Consider the following 17,819-nt stretch of genomic DNA (forward strand, 5'->3'; position numbering starts at 1 on the left):
TGTGGCCCCCCTGCTTTGTGCTCCCCTTGCTCACTGGGAAAAGCAATCTGCTCCTCCCTCTCCCCTTCTTAAAGAAGTGGCACTATTGTGCCCCACTCTTCTTTTGAAGAAGAGCAAGCAGATGAGTGGCTACTCTGTTCCCTGAGCTCCTCCTTCCCTCCGGGGAAGGAGACAGTGGTCACCTGACCCCACTTGGTCAGATGAGATTTCTACTGGCTCAGGGCAAACAGGTTTTCCAAGCCATGGCTATTGGTCTGTATAAATGTCAGATACTGTTTTGCCCACACACTTTTCACTGTTAGTTGTTTGGACTTCTGCCAATACCTGGGCACAGAGGACATTATAAATTACCTGAAAGGAAAATATAAAATTATTAGTGATACTTTTCAGATGATCCAAAGACTGGGAGAGTGGTAAATAATGGCCAACACAGGTCACTGGTCATAGGGGACTGTCTTGGGAAGCAGTCACTCTGAAAAAGATATGGGCATCGTGGTGGATAATCATCTGAACATCAGCTCCCAGTGCGATGCTGTGGTCAAAAGAGCTAGTGTGACCCTTGGATGTATAAATGGGAATATGAAGCAGAGGGAGTTTTATTCTCTTTGGCACTGGTGGGGCTGCTGGAATATTGTATTCAGTTCTACCATCCACAGTTCAAGAAGGAAAGTGATATATTGGAGCGGGTTCAGAGAAGAGCCACAAGAATGAATACAAGATTGGAAAACATGCTTACAAGCAGCTCAGTTTATTGAGCTTAACGAAGAGATGTTTAAGGGGTGACTGGATCAGTTTAGAGCTACCTACATGGAGAAAAGAAATGTGATGAGTGCCCTTCAATCTAGCAGGCAAAGGTATAACAAGATCCAATGGCTGGAGAAATCTACACTAGAAATAAGGTGCAAATTTAAGTGACAGTAATTAGCCATTGGAACAATTTAGCATGGGTTGTGATGGATTCTCCATCACTGCAAACTTTGAAATCAAGACTATATGTTTTCCTAAAAGCAGTGGTCTAGTTGAATAGACATTAATCCAGGGAAGTCGTATGTCCTGTGTTACACAAGAGGTCAGACTAGATGATCACAATGGTCCCTTCTGGCTTTATAATCAACAAAAAGGCCAATTTTTCGCCCTCCCCCAATCACAGTCCATATCCCTTGAGTGACATGACCCCATTTGTATATTTATTGTGTCAGGTTATGTAGACAGCTTTTTAATTTTCAAAATGTTTTGTCTGTTTCCAGGATTACGACCTGTGCATCACCTGTTATAACACTAAAAACCACGACCACAAGATGGAGAAATTGGGCCTTGGCCTAGACGATGAGAGCAACAACCAGCAGACTGCAACCACCCAGAGCCCTGGTGACTCCCGCCGTCTGAGCATCCAGCGCTGTATCCAGTCCCTTGTCCATGCCTGCCAGTGTCGTAACGCCAACTGTTCACTGCCGTCCTGTCAGAAGATGAAGCGAGTTGTCCAACATACCAAAGGCTGCAAGCGCAAGACCAACGGAGGGTGCCCTATTTGCAAACAGCTCATTGCTCTTTGCTGCTACCATGCTAAGCACTGCCAGGAGAACAAGTGCCCGGTGCCCTTTTGCCTCAACATTAAACACAAGCTTCGCCAACAGCAACTTCAGCACCGTCTGCAGCAGGCCCAGATGCTCCGAAGGAGGATGGCGAGCATGCAGAGGACCGGTGTGGTAGGTCAGCAGCAAGGATTGCCTTCACCAACACCAGCCACACCAACAACTCCAACAGGCCAGCAGCCCCCAACACCACAGACCCCACAACCCCAGCCGCCACCCCAGCCTGCCTCGCAACCCCAACCTGCACCTCCCAATACTATGCCACCCTACACCATGCCGAGAACTCAACCTCCTGGTGCTGTGTCCCAGGGCAAAGCAGGTGGCCAGATAACTCCTCCAACTCCACCTCAGACTGCTCAGCCACCAGTCCAGGGTCCTCCTCCAGCTGCAGTAGAAATGGCCATGCAGATCCAGCGAGCAGCAGAGACTCAGCGTCAGATGGCACAAGTTCAGATTTTCCAAAGGCCAATTCAGCACCAGATGCCCCAACTGAATCCGATGCCACCAATGGGGATGAACCCTCCCCAGATGGCCAGAGGGCCTGGCGGTCACATAGACCAAGGGATGGGGCCAGCAGGAATCCAGCAGCAGCCACCGTGGGCCCAGAGTGGGTTACCCCAACCACAGCAGCTCCAGCCAGGAATGCAGAGACCATCCATGATGTCAGTAGCCCAGCCAGGGCAGCCTATGAACATGGCGCCTCAGCCAGGAATGGGTCAGGTTCCTGGTGCGCCTCAGCCAAAACCAGCATCTCTGCCCCAGGCAGCCTTACAAAACTTACTGCGGACTCTCAGGTCTCCCAGCTCCCCCATGCAGCAGCAGCAGGTGCTTAACATCCTCCACTCCAACCCTCAGCTACTGGCTGCTTTCATCAAGCAGAGGGCCGCCAAGTATGCAGTGTCTCAAAATCCACAAGGTATGCCAGGGCAGCCTGGAATGCCACAGGGGCAGCCAGGGCTTCAACCACAGCCAGCCATGCAAGGGCAGCAAGGAGGGGTGCACCCAAACCCAGCCATGCAAAATATGAACCCCATGCAAGCCGGGGTCCAAAGGCCCAGCATGCCCCAGCAGACGCAGCAGCAGCAGCCTCAGCAGGCCATGGGTGGGATGAACCCTCAGGCACAGCCGATGAACATGAATCACTCTGGGATGTCTCCGCAATTCCGGGATCTTCTAATGAGACGGCAGCAGATGATGGAGCAGCAGCGCCATCAGCAGCAGCAGCAGCAGCAGCAAGGAGCAGGCCCGGGGTTGGGGCCCGGGATGGCCAACCATAATCAGTTTCAGCAGCCCCAGGGTGTCGGTTATGCGCAGCAGCAGCAGCAGCAACAGCAAAGGATGCAGCATCATATGCAACAGATGCAGCAAGGAACTATGGGACAAATGAGCCAGCTCCCACAGGCAATGAGTGCAGAGACAGGAGCCAGTTTGCAGCAGGCTTTCCAGCAGAGGCTACTTCAGCAGCAAATGGGATCCCCAGCTCAGCCCAACCCTATGAGCCCCCAACAGCACATGCTCCCCAGTCAGGCCCAGTCCCCACACTTACAGGGCCAGCAGATCCCTTCATCGCTCACCAATCAAGTGCGTTCTCCACAGCCTGTACCCTCACCACGACCCCAGTCCCAGCCCCCCCATTCCAGCCCTTCCCCTCGGATGCAACCTCAACCTTCTCCACACCATGTCTCTCCGCAGACCAGCTCCCCACATCCAGGACTGGTAGCTGCCCAGGCTAACCCCATGGATCAGGGGCACTTTGCCAGCCCGGACCAGAGTGCAATGCTTTCTCAGCTTGCTGGCAATCCAGGCATGGCAGGCCTCCATGGTACAAGCGCCACGGAACTGGGGCTCAGCTCCGATAACTCAGACTTGAATTCAAACCTTTCACAGAGTACACTAGACATACACTAGACACATTGTAGCATTTTGGGAGCAAAAAAAAAAACTTATTTTCTCAAGACTTTTTGTACTGAAGACAAATTTTTTTGAATCTTTCTTAGCTAAAACAACATTTTTCCCTGGAACACATCCGAACTCTGCAGCAGTAGTTTGTGGTTTTAAAAACAAGAAACCAACAAAATAAACCTGAGGGACAATAGAATACAAAGAATATATTTTTGTTATGGCTGGAATCATAACCAGTCCTTTTTCTTGTTTTTCCTCGCATGCGTGCGTTGGGAGGTGGAGGGGAAAAGGGTGGTCTTTTGGCCGCTGACTAAATTGGCCCCCTTCTCATGCCTCCAATAGGTTTTATTTTTTTTTTAAATTAATGAAAATATGTAATATTGATAGTTATTATTTACTGAGGCAGATGGTTAACATTTTCCCTATTCTGGTTTTTCTTCACATCACTGCAAAAAACCCACAGGAGAACATTTCCTAAAACCGGAGGACAAAAGGGGTTAATGTTGCTTTAAAAATACATTACATATATATAAATATATATTAAAAATAAATACCAGTTTTTTCCTCTTTGGTTGGAAAGATGTCAATTCTTTGAAAAAATGTAAAAATATTAAATAACCCAGTCCCCTCCTGAAGTCTACTTTTGTCCTCCAAGAATTTTCTATACAAGAGTCTGAGCTTAAAAAAAACTTCAAGTATTAAAATAATTTGTACAACATTTTTGCAAATACACAGGGGCAGCTGCCAAATGGATGTAGTATATATATTGTGGTTTCTGTTTTCTTGAAAGAATTTTTTTGTTATTTTTACATCTAACAAAGGAAAAAAAATAAAAAAGAGGGTAAGAAACAATTCCGAGAGGATGATTTTAACCTGAGAAAAGTCCCTGGGGTTTCTTCTTTATGCTTGCTTTCTCTCTCTCTCTCTCCCCTTTCCCCACCCTCTTCCACTTTCTGTAAAACTTGAAAATAGAAAGCAAAAAACCCTCAAATGTTGTAAATCATGCAATTAAAGTTGATTACTTATAAATACGAACTTTCGATCACTGTATAGACTGTTAAAATTGATTTCTTATTACCTATTGTTAAATAAACTGCGTGAGACAGACAGCGTGCTTTTTACTGCTTCCCTTCTCCTCTCTCCCACCTATGGTGCTTATTTTTAAAATGGTGAGGACAGCGGAGTATATGCTGCTTAAACTTTTGGTGGTCAGAAGTTGGAGAATTATTTAATGTACATTTGTTTTTGCCATTTTTTTAAAGCAAATTTACAGTCTGGGGTTGTTTATAATTAGCATTAGAAATGCACATTTTGTAAGACTCTGTAATTGTATCTGCTCACTCTGTAATTTACCAAAACAAGGCATGGTCCCCCTCCATTACACAGCTGCCATCCCAGCCTGCTGGGTTCCCGTTGGTGTGTTTGACTAGGTTAGCATCTTAAGTTCCACAGGCCGCTCCTTAATATGAAACCCAAACTTCTGCTTGGGTGATACAAAATTGAAAGACCACATTCCTGCTGGAGTACTCTGTAGAGCTTTTGGTGCCAACCTTGTGACTGTCAACACTTGGAGCTGGGCATGTGATTCTCAGCTTGCGTAGATGTACCCACACTGGCTCTGCTCAAGCTAGTGCACTTAAAATAGCAGTGTACCGGGGTAGCACAGGCTGCGGCTCAGGCTGGCTGCCCAGGTACAAAGCCACGGGATCCCTTTGGGGAAGTCTTCAGGGCAGCTAGTCTGAACCGACACCTCTTCTATCCTGGCTATGCTATTTTTAGCATGGTAGCTTGAGTACAACTATGTGCGTTGGGTGTCGCAAACTCAGCTCCCAAGCGTAGGTGTAGCCTATGGGTCAAACTGGGGGAATAAGGTGTTGTGGGTAGTGAGTTGTGAGAGAAGACTGAAAGAACGAACATTGTTTGCCACAAGCTATGGGAAGGCAGGGGAATAGGATGGCTACTTGGAAGTATTTGAAAGGTCTAAATACCAACAAGGAAGAGAAATACAGTGTAGAAATGAGTATAACTTGGGCTAAAAGACAAAAATACACCTACTAGGTAGAGACTACATGAAAGCTGGTGGGGAGCCCTCATTAGGGTCCATGGAAAGCACTCCAGTGAGAAGCTTGGGATTCTCTCAAGTATTGTTAATACAGATCACCACTCCTGAACTGTATCTACACATTCCACACCAAGCCAGAATTCTCCAGCCTGTTAATGCAGGCTTTCTGTTGTGCCATGGAAAGGTGCAGGGCAGATTGGAAGGAACTAAGGCTGCATACACATATGCCAGAACTCCTTCTCATCCCTCAGCCTCTAACCACAAGGTGCAGTTTGCTTCCTCCTCCAGCTAACCCTAGTTCCATAGTAAATACTCAGTTTAGTGTTAATTTGTATTTCTTTGCTAGGGATTTCAGTTCCAGGAACTATTTTGCCTGATCCCAACCTTCTTCCAAGGATGATGGCTCTGGCAAAAGTTGAGTGCCCGTTTTCTAACCTAAAATTTCCAGTCTGTCCCGCAGGGCCAGTGCCTGAAGAGGCTTCAGTGAAGACTGTTTCCTTAGCTAGTGCTAAATCTGCCCTAAATTTACACCCTGGGTAGGCAATGATCAGTCTCTAATCGGATCCATTATGGGGGTCAGAAGGAGGGAGACCCCAAGAGCTTCAGGGTGGATTTGAGTTGTGACCCAGCTTTGGCTCTCCTTCAAAATCCCAGCAGCAGGTTGTCACGGTCATGGATCTGCAAGGTTTGGTATCTGCCCCAGCGTGTAACCAGCCCCTTGGGGGCTGAAGGGGTAACTCCCCAGGATCCAAACAGTTCCACAGGGAAAGGCCCATAGCCTCTGAGACAGGGCCTTTGGGGGCCGGGGATTCCTATTTTTCTGTGTGGCTTCCTGCAACAAGTCCAGCTGAGCTAGGCTCCTGTGGGAGGCTTGTTCTTCACCCCTGGAGGGAGCAGTACTTTGATAGATATTTGCAGCAACACCAAGCCAAGTCCCCTGGCATACACCATCTGAAAGTCCATAGGTCAGCATCAAGAAGCAAAGGTTAAGACAGAGTTGAGACGTGAGCGTCGGCTCCCTGAGTCATGCCGCTGTAGAAGCCAACTCTGCTTCCTTTCTCTTCCTGTTCTTTGTCCCCATCCCAGGGGAGAGCACAGCTCTTAACACAGCATGTGAGGCCTTTCCCCTTTGCTCTCCAGCATGGGGCCAGTTTGCCTGCAGGGGAGGTGAGGAGAATGTTGGTGGCTAGGCGTCAATGTCCTGGCCATTGGGGTTTCCTTTGTGTCTTCTGGCTCCTCCATTCACAGGTGTAGACTTTATTCAGTTTAATGGCGCTGATATCCAGACCGACCATTGCAAGATTCCAATACCTTGCCCCTTCCCTTTGCACTTAGTGCATAGCAATACAAAGCCCAGAGAGAAACTGAGGTGCTCATAGAAATAAAAAACACTACCAAAATTCCCACATTCATCACTGTCACCAAGTGTGTCTGTAGGCCACAGGGGGCTTTGGCTTTACTGCCATGCAGAATTGCATCTACCTCCCTCTTTCCTCCTCCTTTCCTGGATTCTATCCTAGCGTGAAGGTTATACTTTGCTAAGTTAGTAGAACAGGATGTCTGGCAGATACTGCTAGAGAATTGGAAACTGTGATTAGGAAAATCCTGTGTAACAGCAAGAAGAAAGTTTTCTACGTGGGCAGCACAGATAGAAATAGACTATCTGTGTCAGCACCTGTCCTGGGCACTATGAACTGTAAGGCAGTAGGGCTGTTAAGTAACTTTCCTTTCCTTCAAGGGGGAAGAAGTTTGTTTGTCCATGCTCAGCTCAATTTAACATCCCACCTCTGTGTTCCCAATGCCCTTGAAAGGCTTCTCCTTCATCCTAGCCAAGCTGCTGGTGTCTATTTCAATCTCAAGGAGAATGTTCTGTCCCTGGCTCGGAAGCCTGCATTCCTTGTGACTGGAGAGTCCCAGAGCGCCAGGCTGTAGGCCTGCTTAGGAAGTGCTTCCCAAAGATGCAGTGGTGCTGCAGCCTCCTGCACAAAGTGGCCTCAAACTTCAAGCTGAGTAAGACCAATGCACTGTGGGGTTGGTTAGGCTACCAAGGCTAAGAGGCTGGAGGTGCCCTTTTAGCTACTAACCTAATGGAACAAAATCCTTCAATAAATCTCTCAGATAATTCTTGGGTTAGTCATGTGCAGACATATCCCAGGAGAGAGGATCTGTATGGGCCATCTACAGGAGCTCTCCTTTATTACTTCTCCTGACTAACTCCCTGCTATTCATCAGTTGCTGTGAAGAACAGGGGGAGGGATCTGTTGGAATTACTTAGAGGTGCATCATCTCAATCAGCTTCCTCTGCTGCTGAACTTTACTGATTGATTGATTGAGAAAGGGGGGGGAGAATTTTTCCTCTTCCACCTGCTGCTTTTTGCTTCATGGCCCTGGGATTGCTGGAGTTTCGTTTAAAAGTGAAATGTGTTTGGTGTTACCTGCCTTTGCAAACACGGCTCTCCTTTTGGGGTTGCTCTGGTATGACCACACCCAGTGTATCAGCAGCAACTGCAGGAACACATCCATCCCAGTGCCGCACCTTTGAGCACTCACCACACTGAAGTGGACTGATATTGAGAGATGCTGGTCAGTAAGATCCTATACATCTGAAAACCTTGGCCCGGGTGTATTGTCCTCCCTGTGTTCTATTTGTTCCAGAGGGGTTGAGTTACACATTTCATTAGTTTAGACCTAAAGCTATTTGTCAATAAGCCACCTCTAATGTCTGAAACTATTTTGATGTATATGTCATTAGGGATCCATTTAACGTGATCTTCAGGGCCATTATTTTTTTAAACTCTGCTAACATGCCTCCGTGCTAATCTGTAGCCACCTGTGTTGACTGCGTGCCCTAAACTAACCCTAGTCAGAGTATATACACACAGTAACACAATAACATGCTTGCTTGTCTACCAAGTGTGAACGTCTGCTGTGTAATTCACACTCTTCCTAGAGGAGGCATTTGCAAGTGACTGTGCTTCGCTACTCACTTTGTTATTCATCCATTGTTGTGAGCTGGAATAATAGCCGGAGATGCAGTTAGGCGCCCATGAGGTGCAGTGGGGTATCTTGCAAGCTGACTGCTCTCACTGAATTCTGTTTTGTTCAGAGTCAATATTGTATGAATGTTAACAATCAGTTTAAAGAAACCGATCTTCGCTGAATTCAGAGTTATAAGGCTCTTCTATCACTGCCTTTTCATTATTTTGGCCATGCAAGCATGATATAGGATTGTCTGTTTCTTTGGGTTGGGGATTGTTGTAGGGGTGGTGATACCTGGCATTGCCAAATACCAAAATAAGGATTTTTAAATGCATGCAACTCCCCTTACAGAAGGTGAATGTGTGTGTCTCACATATAATGTATAGGTGGGAGGCCCTGTACACATGACCAAAAAGCCCTTTGCAAAAATCTTTTGCATCTTCTCTCTGCATCTTCGTTCTGTCAGATTCATTTTTTTTTTTTAGGCCACAAGGGACCACATTGATCATCTAGTCTATCCTGTATATCACAACTTATAGGATTTCACCGAGCAGTTCCTGTATCCCACCCAATAACTGCTCTTTGACGTAGAGAATAGAGAGAGAGAGAGAGCACACACGCCAGTCTGGATTTAAAGATGCGTTGTTTAGCACTTTCACTGCACATTACACAACAAAGCCCTCTCCAGGGCTGCTAAGCTTTGAAGAAGGGATTCATAGAGTTTGTTTAGCTTTCTGGTTTTTTACATTAATAACTTGGATGAGTGGATGCCATTTTTCTGGAAGGATACTGTGCCCAAATGAAGATCTTTATATTGTGTTAGTAGCTAGAGGTTTCCCAGCATGGATCAGGGCTCTATGGGGCTAGGAATGGGATTTTTTTTTTTTAATATTCCCATCCCAAAGAGCTTCCAACCTTGGCATATAATGAGACAACCGGTGTATTCAACAGACAAATGAAGAGGGGGACAAGGTGACAGTGAAGAGACCTTATTTAGTATAATAAATGCCACTGGCAGCACCCAAACTGGCTATTGGAGCTAAGCTGCTGGAGGAGAGGGGTTTGGGCTCAATTTTTTTTTAATCTCTTGTTTAAATGCCTAACAAACACCACCACACCTTAGACTAAGGGCTGGGAGAGCGGCTGCTGGCTTCTCCAAGGAACAGCTGCTATTTCTAAAGGTTTTTTTGGTTTTTTTTTTGTTTGTTTTTTAAAGTTGGAATGTCTGATGTTTCTGACAGGTTTCAGAGTAGCAGCCGTGTTAGTCTGTATTCGCAAAAAGAAAAGGAGTACTTGTGGCACCTTAGAGACTAACCAATTTATTTGAGCATAAGCTTTCGTGAGCTACAGCTCACTTCATCGGATGCATTCAGTGGAAAGTGTAGAAGACCTTTTATACACACAAAGCATGAAAAAATACCTTCCCCCCACCCCACTCTCCTGCTGGCAATAGCTTATCCTTACAATGTGTATGATAATCAAGTTGCGCCATTTCCAGCACAAATCCAGGTTTTCTCACACACACACACTCCCTCCCCCCCCCCCCCCCCCACACACACAAAAACCCACTCTCCTGCTGATGTTTCTGAGGCAGTAATGGAAGAGGAGCAATCGCCAACCAAATGCCCCTTTTCGTCCCTTGGTAAATTACTTTTTAAGCAGAGCCTGTAAAAGCAGCTGGTGATGCATCACTGTGACTCCCTCCACTTCAGCCCAATGTGGAGGACAGGAATAAGGTGACCGGATGTCCCGATTTTATAGGGACAGTCCCGATTTTTGGGTCTTTTTCTTTTGTAGGCTCCTATTTTACCTACCCCATCCCCTGTCCCGATTTTTCACACTTTGTCTGGTCACCCTAGACAGGAAACAGGCACCAGCCTCAGGGAGTGGAGCTGTGGGAGTGAGAGGCCAGGCCGGATTTAGGGGCAGGTGACCGCATGGAGTTCCGGGCTTGGGGGGGTGCTGGGTTCGGGGTGCTGTTTCTGTTAGTGACAAAAGGAAAAATAGAATGTTGGAAGTAACATTTCACGTATTCTGTATGTGGATCCATTTTTTACTAACCTCCTAGAATGTTCTGGACCTTTGTAGAATCTCATGAATCTTTCCAGACTTTGAGAACTACATTTTCCTGGAACCTCCTAGAACAGAGGTGGGCAAACTACGGCCCCTGAGCTCCTGGCCCGGGAGGCTCGCCCCCAGCCCCTCCCCCGCTGTTCCTCCTCCCCCCCGCAGCCTCAGCACACTATGCTGCTGGTGTAGTGTATTAAACGGCTCCGTGTAGGGACATGCTACTGGTCGCAGTTACGGAGAGCAATTTACTACACTCCACCGGTGCACCGCTCTGGGCGGCGCAGCTGTAGCACTGCCAGCCGCCGGTGCTCTGTGCTGTGCGGTAAGGGGGCAGGGAGTGGCGGGGGGTGGATAAAGGGCAGGGGAGTTCGGGGTGGTGGTCGGGGTGGGGGTGTGGATAGGGTCGGGGCGGTCAGAGGGTGGGGAGCAGGCGGGTTGAATGGAGGCAGGGGAGTTCGGGGTGGTGGTCAGGGGGCGGGGGTGTGGATGGGGTCGGGGCGGTCAGAGGGTGGGAAATGGGGGGGGTTGAATGAGGGCAGGAGTCCTGGGGCGGCCCCCATCAGGGGGCGAGAAGCAAGGGGGGGCGGATGGGGGGGCGGGAACACAGCCTTCCCTAACCAAGCCTCCATACAATTTCCGAAACCCAATGCCCTCAGGCCAAAAAGTTTGCTCGCCCCGTCCTAGAATGTTGTCTGCCATGCCCTCGCGGGTATACAAGGGGCAGGGCGTCGTCAGCCAGTCAGTGAGATATAAGAATTAACTGCAGTAGCGTCCAGCTGTGATATTGTGAACCTTGTGTAATTGTGAAAGTATACTTGTGTTTTAAGACTTGAAGAGTGTAAGTAGTGACTATATGACAGGGACAACTCATGCGTGCAAATTGTGCATCAAACCATGAAATGGGCTACAAATGCAATAAAAAATAGGGTATTCAAAAGTTTAACAAATGAAGTGTGGGCCACTGAAGACGCTCCTCGCCTGGGGCGCCACGTGGTCTAGGGTCGACCCTGGTGAGAGGAAAAGGGAACCAGCCGGCAATTACACCAGCTGAGAGTGGCCCATCCAACTGGTTCTGTCAGTCATACAAGTACAAGCCCTAGGAAGGCAACTAGGAACAAAGTGGTGAAGGTGACATTGATGTCACTGAGGATTTCACTTGGGCTGCAGGCAGTGCCGGTGCTAGCCCATCGGTGGCTCTAAGTAGGAATATTTTGGGGGCCACCCCACCCACAATACATACTATTAATTAATAGGGTCTCCTGGGAGCTGCTTGGGGCCCTAAGCAATTGTGTAGTCTGCTTATGCCTAGCACCGGCTCTGGCTGGGGGACCTTTTTATTGTCTTGGAGTTATCAGATTAAAATGTTATCTCAGATAGATCAGTGTTGCCCAAAGCAGAAAAGACACCGGCTGTAACAGAGCCATTTCAATACATTTTGCTGTGTGGAAAAGTCCTCAGAACTACATAGTAGGTGAGAGAATGAAATAGTTAAACATCTTGTCTATGAATATTGAAATAGGACACTCCTATTCTTGAAATACATGTCCGCATACTGACTTGTGGCTAACAGTGTAAATCACGACCAGTTTAGTTTTTGGTTCCAGTTTGTGTGCTGACAAGGCTTGACAAACACTCCTAAACCCTTATGCCTGTTCTTTTGTGTCTGCTTTGAACATGGAACTGGAAAAGTCATGTTTTGCATCTGCTCTCTCAGTTGCTCTTGGTCTATTGCGCAATTTAAAAAATGCTACGTTGTTTAAAGGGTGCCTCTTCCTTCGATTCCATCCCCTCCAACACGTCTGCCATGTCGTGCACACCATCCCTGTAAGTCTTCTGACATGTGGTCATCCTGGGTGACCCCAAAAATGTCCTGGGGGCCTGGTAGTTCCCTGTCATGCTCCTCCACATCCTGGTCTTCCCTACTGCCCCTCCTTATCATCCAGGATTAATGTTGCTGGCCTCCTGCTGTCCTTGAGTGTTGGGCTGGGTGGAGAGGCGCAGCGTTGAAGGAGCCTGTCCTCCTCCCACTCTGGACTGGTTATTCTTGTCCTTGATCATATAATTTTGTCTTGCTATCCTTAGTTTTTGCCTGGCATTGCAGGCCAGCTGGATGATGGTGTGCTCCGAGATGTACTATTTGAATGCACCTGTAGAAGAGGAAATTGCCAATGAGCTGCAGCGTGTTTGCAGCAGTATTTGTACGACTAAGTGGCTTCCAGCCAAGCTCCGCCCTGGGCAGTGGAATGCAGAAAGTACACCAGACAGACCAACTGGAGAGTGACTAGTGCATTGTGGGACAGGGCTTAGCGGACTTTATGAACCAGTCACATTAATCTCTAACTGCACTGGCTTAACTGGGTAACTTTAGGACGCCATTAACTTCCTAGACAATTGCTGATCCTCAAAGGCATTTTTCTATGTGTTTTTATAAGAGGTCATAAGATTTAGCCAGTTCTGTGGATGTTAGATTTCTCAAATCCGGGCCTCCACGCACGATCCCACACTGGCAGATGGCTTGGCTGGCGTAGATAGACCCTAGGAAAGTAAAATGATGGGGGAAGGGTCTGAAAGCCTGTGTGGTGTATTTTCTGCATTCTGCTGCCAGAACTAAACCAGACAGTAGCAGACACAAAGCACCCAGAGCAGCACAGAACCATTTCCACGACTAGCTTCTCTCCAGCCAGCTTAAATTCCGCCTAAATAACTGGGTCATCAGAACCATCCTGTCCATACTAGCATCTGTACCACTAGGAACCCCCAAATCATGAGTCAGGCCCCTCACAATGTGAACTAGGCGTAAGGCAAAAAGCTAACGTCATCCCTGTATTGCATGAACAATAAGATTTTTTTTTTTTTAAACACAGCATTTTCCCCAAGCAAATTCAGCAGGTTGCATCAAGTCTACAGCGTCGAGTATCTACAGACAAGAAATGAAATTCACGCCTCCTTTCCCCGGAGCTTGGCGTGTGTTCTGTCAGTCACAGGATGTAGCAGCTGCCTTGTGGTGGGGAGTGGGAGACGCATGACGTCGATTCCAGGAAATGGCTCCGTCCGGCCTGGCCTCTGCTATTCCAGCACAGGCCCAACCACTGCAGGGATGGGCGGGGGGCAAACATGCCCTTCCCTTCCCCCAGCTTTTGACTCTCCCTCAGTGCAGTTACACAGCCTAGACCGTCTTAAGCAGTGTTGTAATGTATTTGCACCACTGCGTTCCTGGGCTCCCGCAGCAGCAGGGGAGGTATGGTTACTTCGAGAGCCCCTCTGCAGTGGGCGCTGTGATACTTTCCTTTGGGTAACACACTCCATATTAATGAGCATGCTTGAGTACGGGCTGTTGCGGGTAGGGGGCAGCATGCATCTCAGGGCTTGTTCTAATAGGAATGTGCTGCACTGGGTTTCAGAAAGGCCTCCCTCGGGGATGGTGGTGGAGGCTGGTGGCTCCCGTCCCCAGTGTTGATTGGCTGCACACGGGCGGGGTGAATGCCCGTTGGCTGTGCGACCAGGGGCTGAGTGATGGGGCTGTGGTGGCAAGCTGGCTGGTGACACGGGTAGGGATAAGTTGAGTGTGTGGCACTGGTGACACCTGGGCGTGACACAGCACTTCTGTGCCTCGCCCCACCCGAGAGATGCACGTGGCCAGGAGCAGCCAGATGCAAAGGGGAGAGTGCCGATAGTGGGGGACCCCCCCTTGCCATTGGAGGAAACACCCCCTGCTCTGCCAGTCCTGGGGGAAGGGGCAGGGCCATCTGCTCACAGAGAGAGGGAGGGACCCTGGGAAAAAGCCATATCCAGTGGGCTGTGGGGCATCTCCCCCACCCCCCACAGGGCCCACACCTAGGGCAGCACAGCGGAGCAGAGCGTCCAGGAGATTTTTTTTAACATTGGTGCTTTGCATTTTCCAGCTGGTTTCTGAGCCTGAGGGGTTACACTCCCATCGCCTGGTCAAGCTTTTTTCTGCAAGTGGGAGGCCAAGGAAGTTTGTTTGATTTTTAAATGAAAGCTGAGATGGCTCTGGGCTCCAACCCCTTGGGCTTCAGGAAGATCACCAGACGTTGTCAGAGCCACCATAAAATTGCAGGAGTTGGCAACGTGGTTAACTCCCATTTGTACCTTTTAAAAATCTCCCCATCTGTGTGATGGGGCCTTTCTCTCACCCTGCAACCTAACTCTGGGGGTTAGATTTAGGGAGGCAGATGCACCATTTAAAGTGTGTGTGTGTGGGAGGAGACATAGATTTGCCTCCCTCTGCCTTTTCCCCTCTCCAGTGCCCTACCACCCCCCAGGATCCGCCTGACAGCCCTGGCTCAGGAGCCACTTCACCCACTGAATAAGCAAGGAATTGCTGAGCCAGTCTCATTGTTTAGATGCTTAGAATCATTCTCTGTCCCTGTGTTGCTTATTTTAGAACCACCCGAGAGCACTTCGATGTCTTACCTGGTATCTGAACTGCCCAAATAATCTATTCTGCCCTGGGAGTTAAACCAGAGAACCAGTTCAAAGTGGTGTTTAAACGGGAACTAAACTGGAACCATAATTTTGTTCTACCTACTGATCTGGAACTGAACTGAAAAAATATTTGGGTTACTGATTAAAATAAAGTTTCAGTATTTTTTCAGCTCAATATTTTAAAAATGACTGTGATCTTATTTTCATTATAAAACAAACCAACACCATAACAAATAGGCATGTGATTGCTACCAGAAAGGCCTGCCCCAGTATAATGAGACGAAAAACAGTGGTGCACAAACATTTCCAGTCATGCCCTCCACCTCACCTTTACCATTAATGGAATCTGCCTGTGCCCCTTCCTGCCGTTACTGCCCAGTCAAGGATTCCCAGCAGCGGAGCTTGGGCTGAAGGTGGAGCTGGGGATGGGGGTGGAGCTGGTTGGGGGGCATAGAGAGGAAATGAGGGCAGAGCAGGGCTGGGGATGGGGGCGGATCGGGCCTGGAGGTCTAGCATGACTGGGGGCTGAATGGGGTTGGGGATGCAGTGAGCCTGGGAGTGGAGCAGGTCTGGAAGTGTGGCGCTCCCTTCCCACCCCCAGTGGGGACTGGCCTAGGCCTCGCAGCTCTCCCCACCCCCCGAATATTCCTACACACCACCCGAGGGGGACTGTGCCCCACAGTTTGGGGCTCACTGGACTAGCAACAGGCCAGCTCACAAGAGTAGAGAGAGTGTTGCCTGATTTTAGGCAGTTCATATTATTAATTTGGATCGTATGGGTTGTAGGCTCGTCAATTAATCTGATCAGAAGATAAGGTTTTTGTCCCAGAAGCAGGCTACACAGAGTTTGCAAGGACCCTCAGGATGCAAGACAGGACCCTCACACTGAGACAAATGTAGCCTTTTATTGAGCTAAATGGAATAGTAATCAAATGGTAAAATAATCAGAGTTACAAATGCAATAATGACAGGTTTCAGAGTAGCAGCCGTGTTAGTCTGTATCCGCAAAAAGAACAGGAGGACTTGTGACACCTTAGAGACTAACCAATTTATTTGAGCATAAGCTTTCGTGAGCTACAGCTCACTTCATCGCTGAATACATCCGATGAAGTGAGCTGTAGCTCACGAAAGCTTATGCTCAAATAAATTTGTTAATCTCTAAGGTGCCACAAGTCCTCCTTTTCTAAATGCAGTAATATAGTTCTAGAGATATGTGATATTATATACTGTATCCGATGAAGTGAGCTGTAGCTCACGAAAGCTTATGCTCAAATAAATTGGTTAGTCTCTAAGGTGCCACAAATCCGCCTTTTCTTTTTATACTCATACCCATCCTTGATAACCTGGCGGTAAGAGACAAAGGACCAGCCTCACCTCTGGCATGCCAAGATAGTCCGGGTCCAGGTTCCTCAGTTCTTGAGTGGGAGGTGCAGAGCTTAGGAAAAGCTAAAGACCTAAGAGCTAAAGAAGGTAACTTAGTTCTTAATTGTAAGTTTAAGTCAGTAAAGTAAGTTAGTTAAGTAAAACACTAACAGATTAATAAACAAAACTAATTAAGCTGCTTTGGCCTGGTGGGTCACCCCTTTTATACGGCTTGAACACCTAAGCTCCCCGCTTCTATGTCCAAACTTGGTTTCCTCAGCCACACTACGCTAGGGTACTCTTACTCCATAGGCTGCCATGTTTGTACATATTGATGACATATACATACATACTAATGACATTAGATCATTCCCACATTTGTTATTTCTGTCCTACCCAGTTATATCGGTTATTTCCTTGTGGTGTACCTGTTAAGTTTAAAGAGGATATGAACTTAGAAAGCCCCTTATGCCAACCTGCTTCAATGTATCCTTTATCTATCTATGTTAAAGGTCACAGCCATAGATGGACCTTATGCTTTAATTCATCATCACCTATCTGGGTGAAAGGTCCCGAACATGCGTATGCCAACTTTGCCTTAGTTCAACATACAGGGTGTGGCCTGTAGGTCCCTTGCATTACAGCCAGCATACTTTAATATAAACCTATTATAATAAGAAAATAAGAAACCTATAAGAAAAGATATATAGACAAGCAAGCAGGCTAGCCCTGTAGGCTACATGCCGCCTTTGACAGGCTGATTTATAAATGAACCCAGTCAGAGAGATATGGCTGTAGATGGTCAGGCATCTGCAGGGACAGTTACAACGCCATATTCCACCTCTCAGGGTGGAGGAAGGGTATCGTAAAAACAGACTCAGAGCCCTGATGTGTTTCTGGAGTGGTACCCCAGGTACTATGGACATATATTCACCATAATTAATATTTGGTATCTGTCTAGGTCTTTGCCTAGACAGTACTTGTTGGGTTTATACTGCATGCATCCTAAAACAATGCAAATAACCCCTATTGCAATTCTTTGGGCAATAACCCATCATCGTTCCTGGGAGTTATTGAAGATTCATCACCTTCATTAATTAATTTGAGTAATAGCTTGGCATGCATCCGATGAAGTGAGCTGTAGCTCACGAAAGCTTATGCTCAAATAAATTTGTTAGTCTCTAAGGTGCCACCAGTCCTCCTTTTCTTTTTGCAGATACAGACTAACACGGCTGCTACTCTGAAACCTGTCTTTATTCATATCGTTAGTAATTTCTATGAGGTGGGTCTCCTTACAAGCCAGTAATGACTTTAATTGTAAGCTTAACAGAGGAATATAGACAAGAAATGTGGGTGTACTTTGGATAGTTAAATCCTCATAGGCTGGGTCAGACTCAATGATGGTG

The 17,819-nt window shown here is 47.6% G+C and overlaps 1 protein-coding gene across 7 annotated transcripts in view; it reads left to right on the top strand.

Annotated features, from left to right (window-relative positions):
* Nucleotides 1-4,601, top strand: part of EP300 (E1A binding protein p300) — a 132,677-nt gene extending 128,076 nt beyond the window's left edge. For all 7 annotated transcript variants that reach the window (XM_037882383.2, XM_037882403.2, XM_037882395.2 and 4 more), the window contains one exon: nt 1,248-4,601. In XM_037882383.2, coding sequence (XP_037738311.1) covers nt 1,248-3,500 — 2,253 coding nt within the window. In that variant the 3' untranslated portion in view covers nt 3,501-4,601. The remainder of the gene's footprint in view (nt 1-1,247) is intronic.
* Nucleotides 4,602-17,819: the final 13,218 nt, after the last annotated feature.

Source organism: Chelonia mydas, chromosome 1 (genome assembly GCF_015237465.2).
Source record: "Chelonia mydas isolate rCheMyd1 chromosome 1, rCheMyd1.pri.v2, whole genome shotgun sequence".
Taxonomy (NCBI): domain Eukaryota; kingdom Metazoa; phylum Chordata; order Testudines; family Cheloniidae; genus Chelonia; species Chelonia mydas.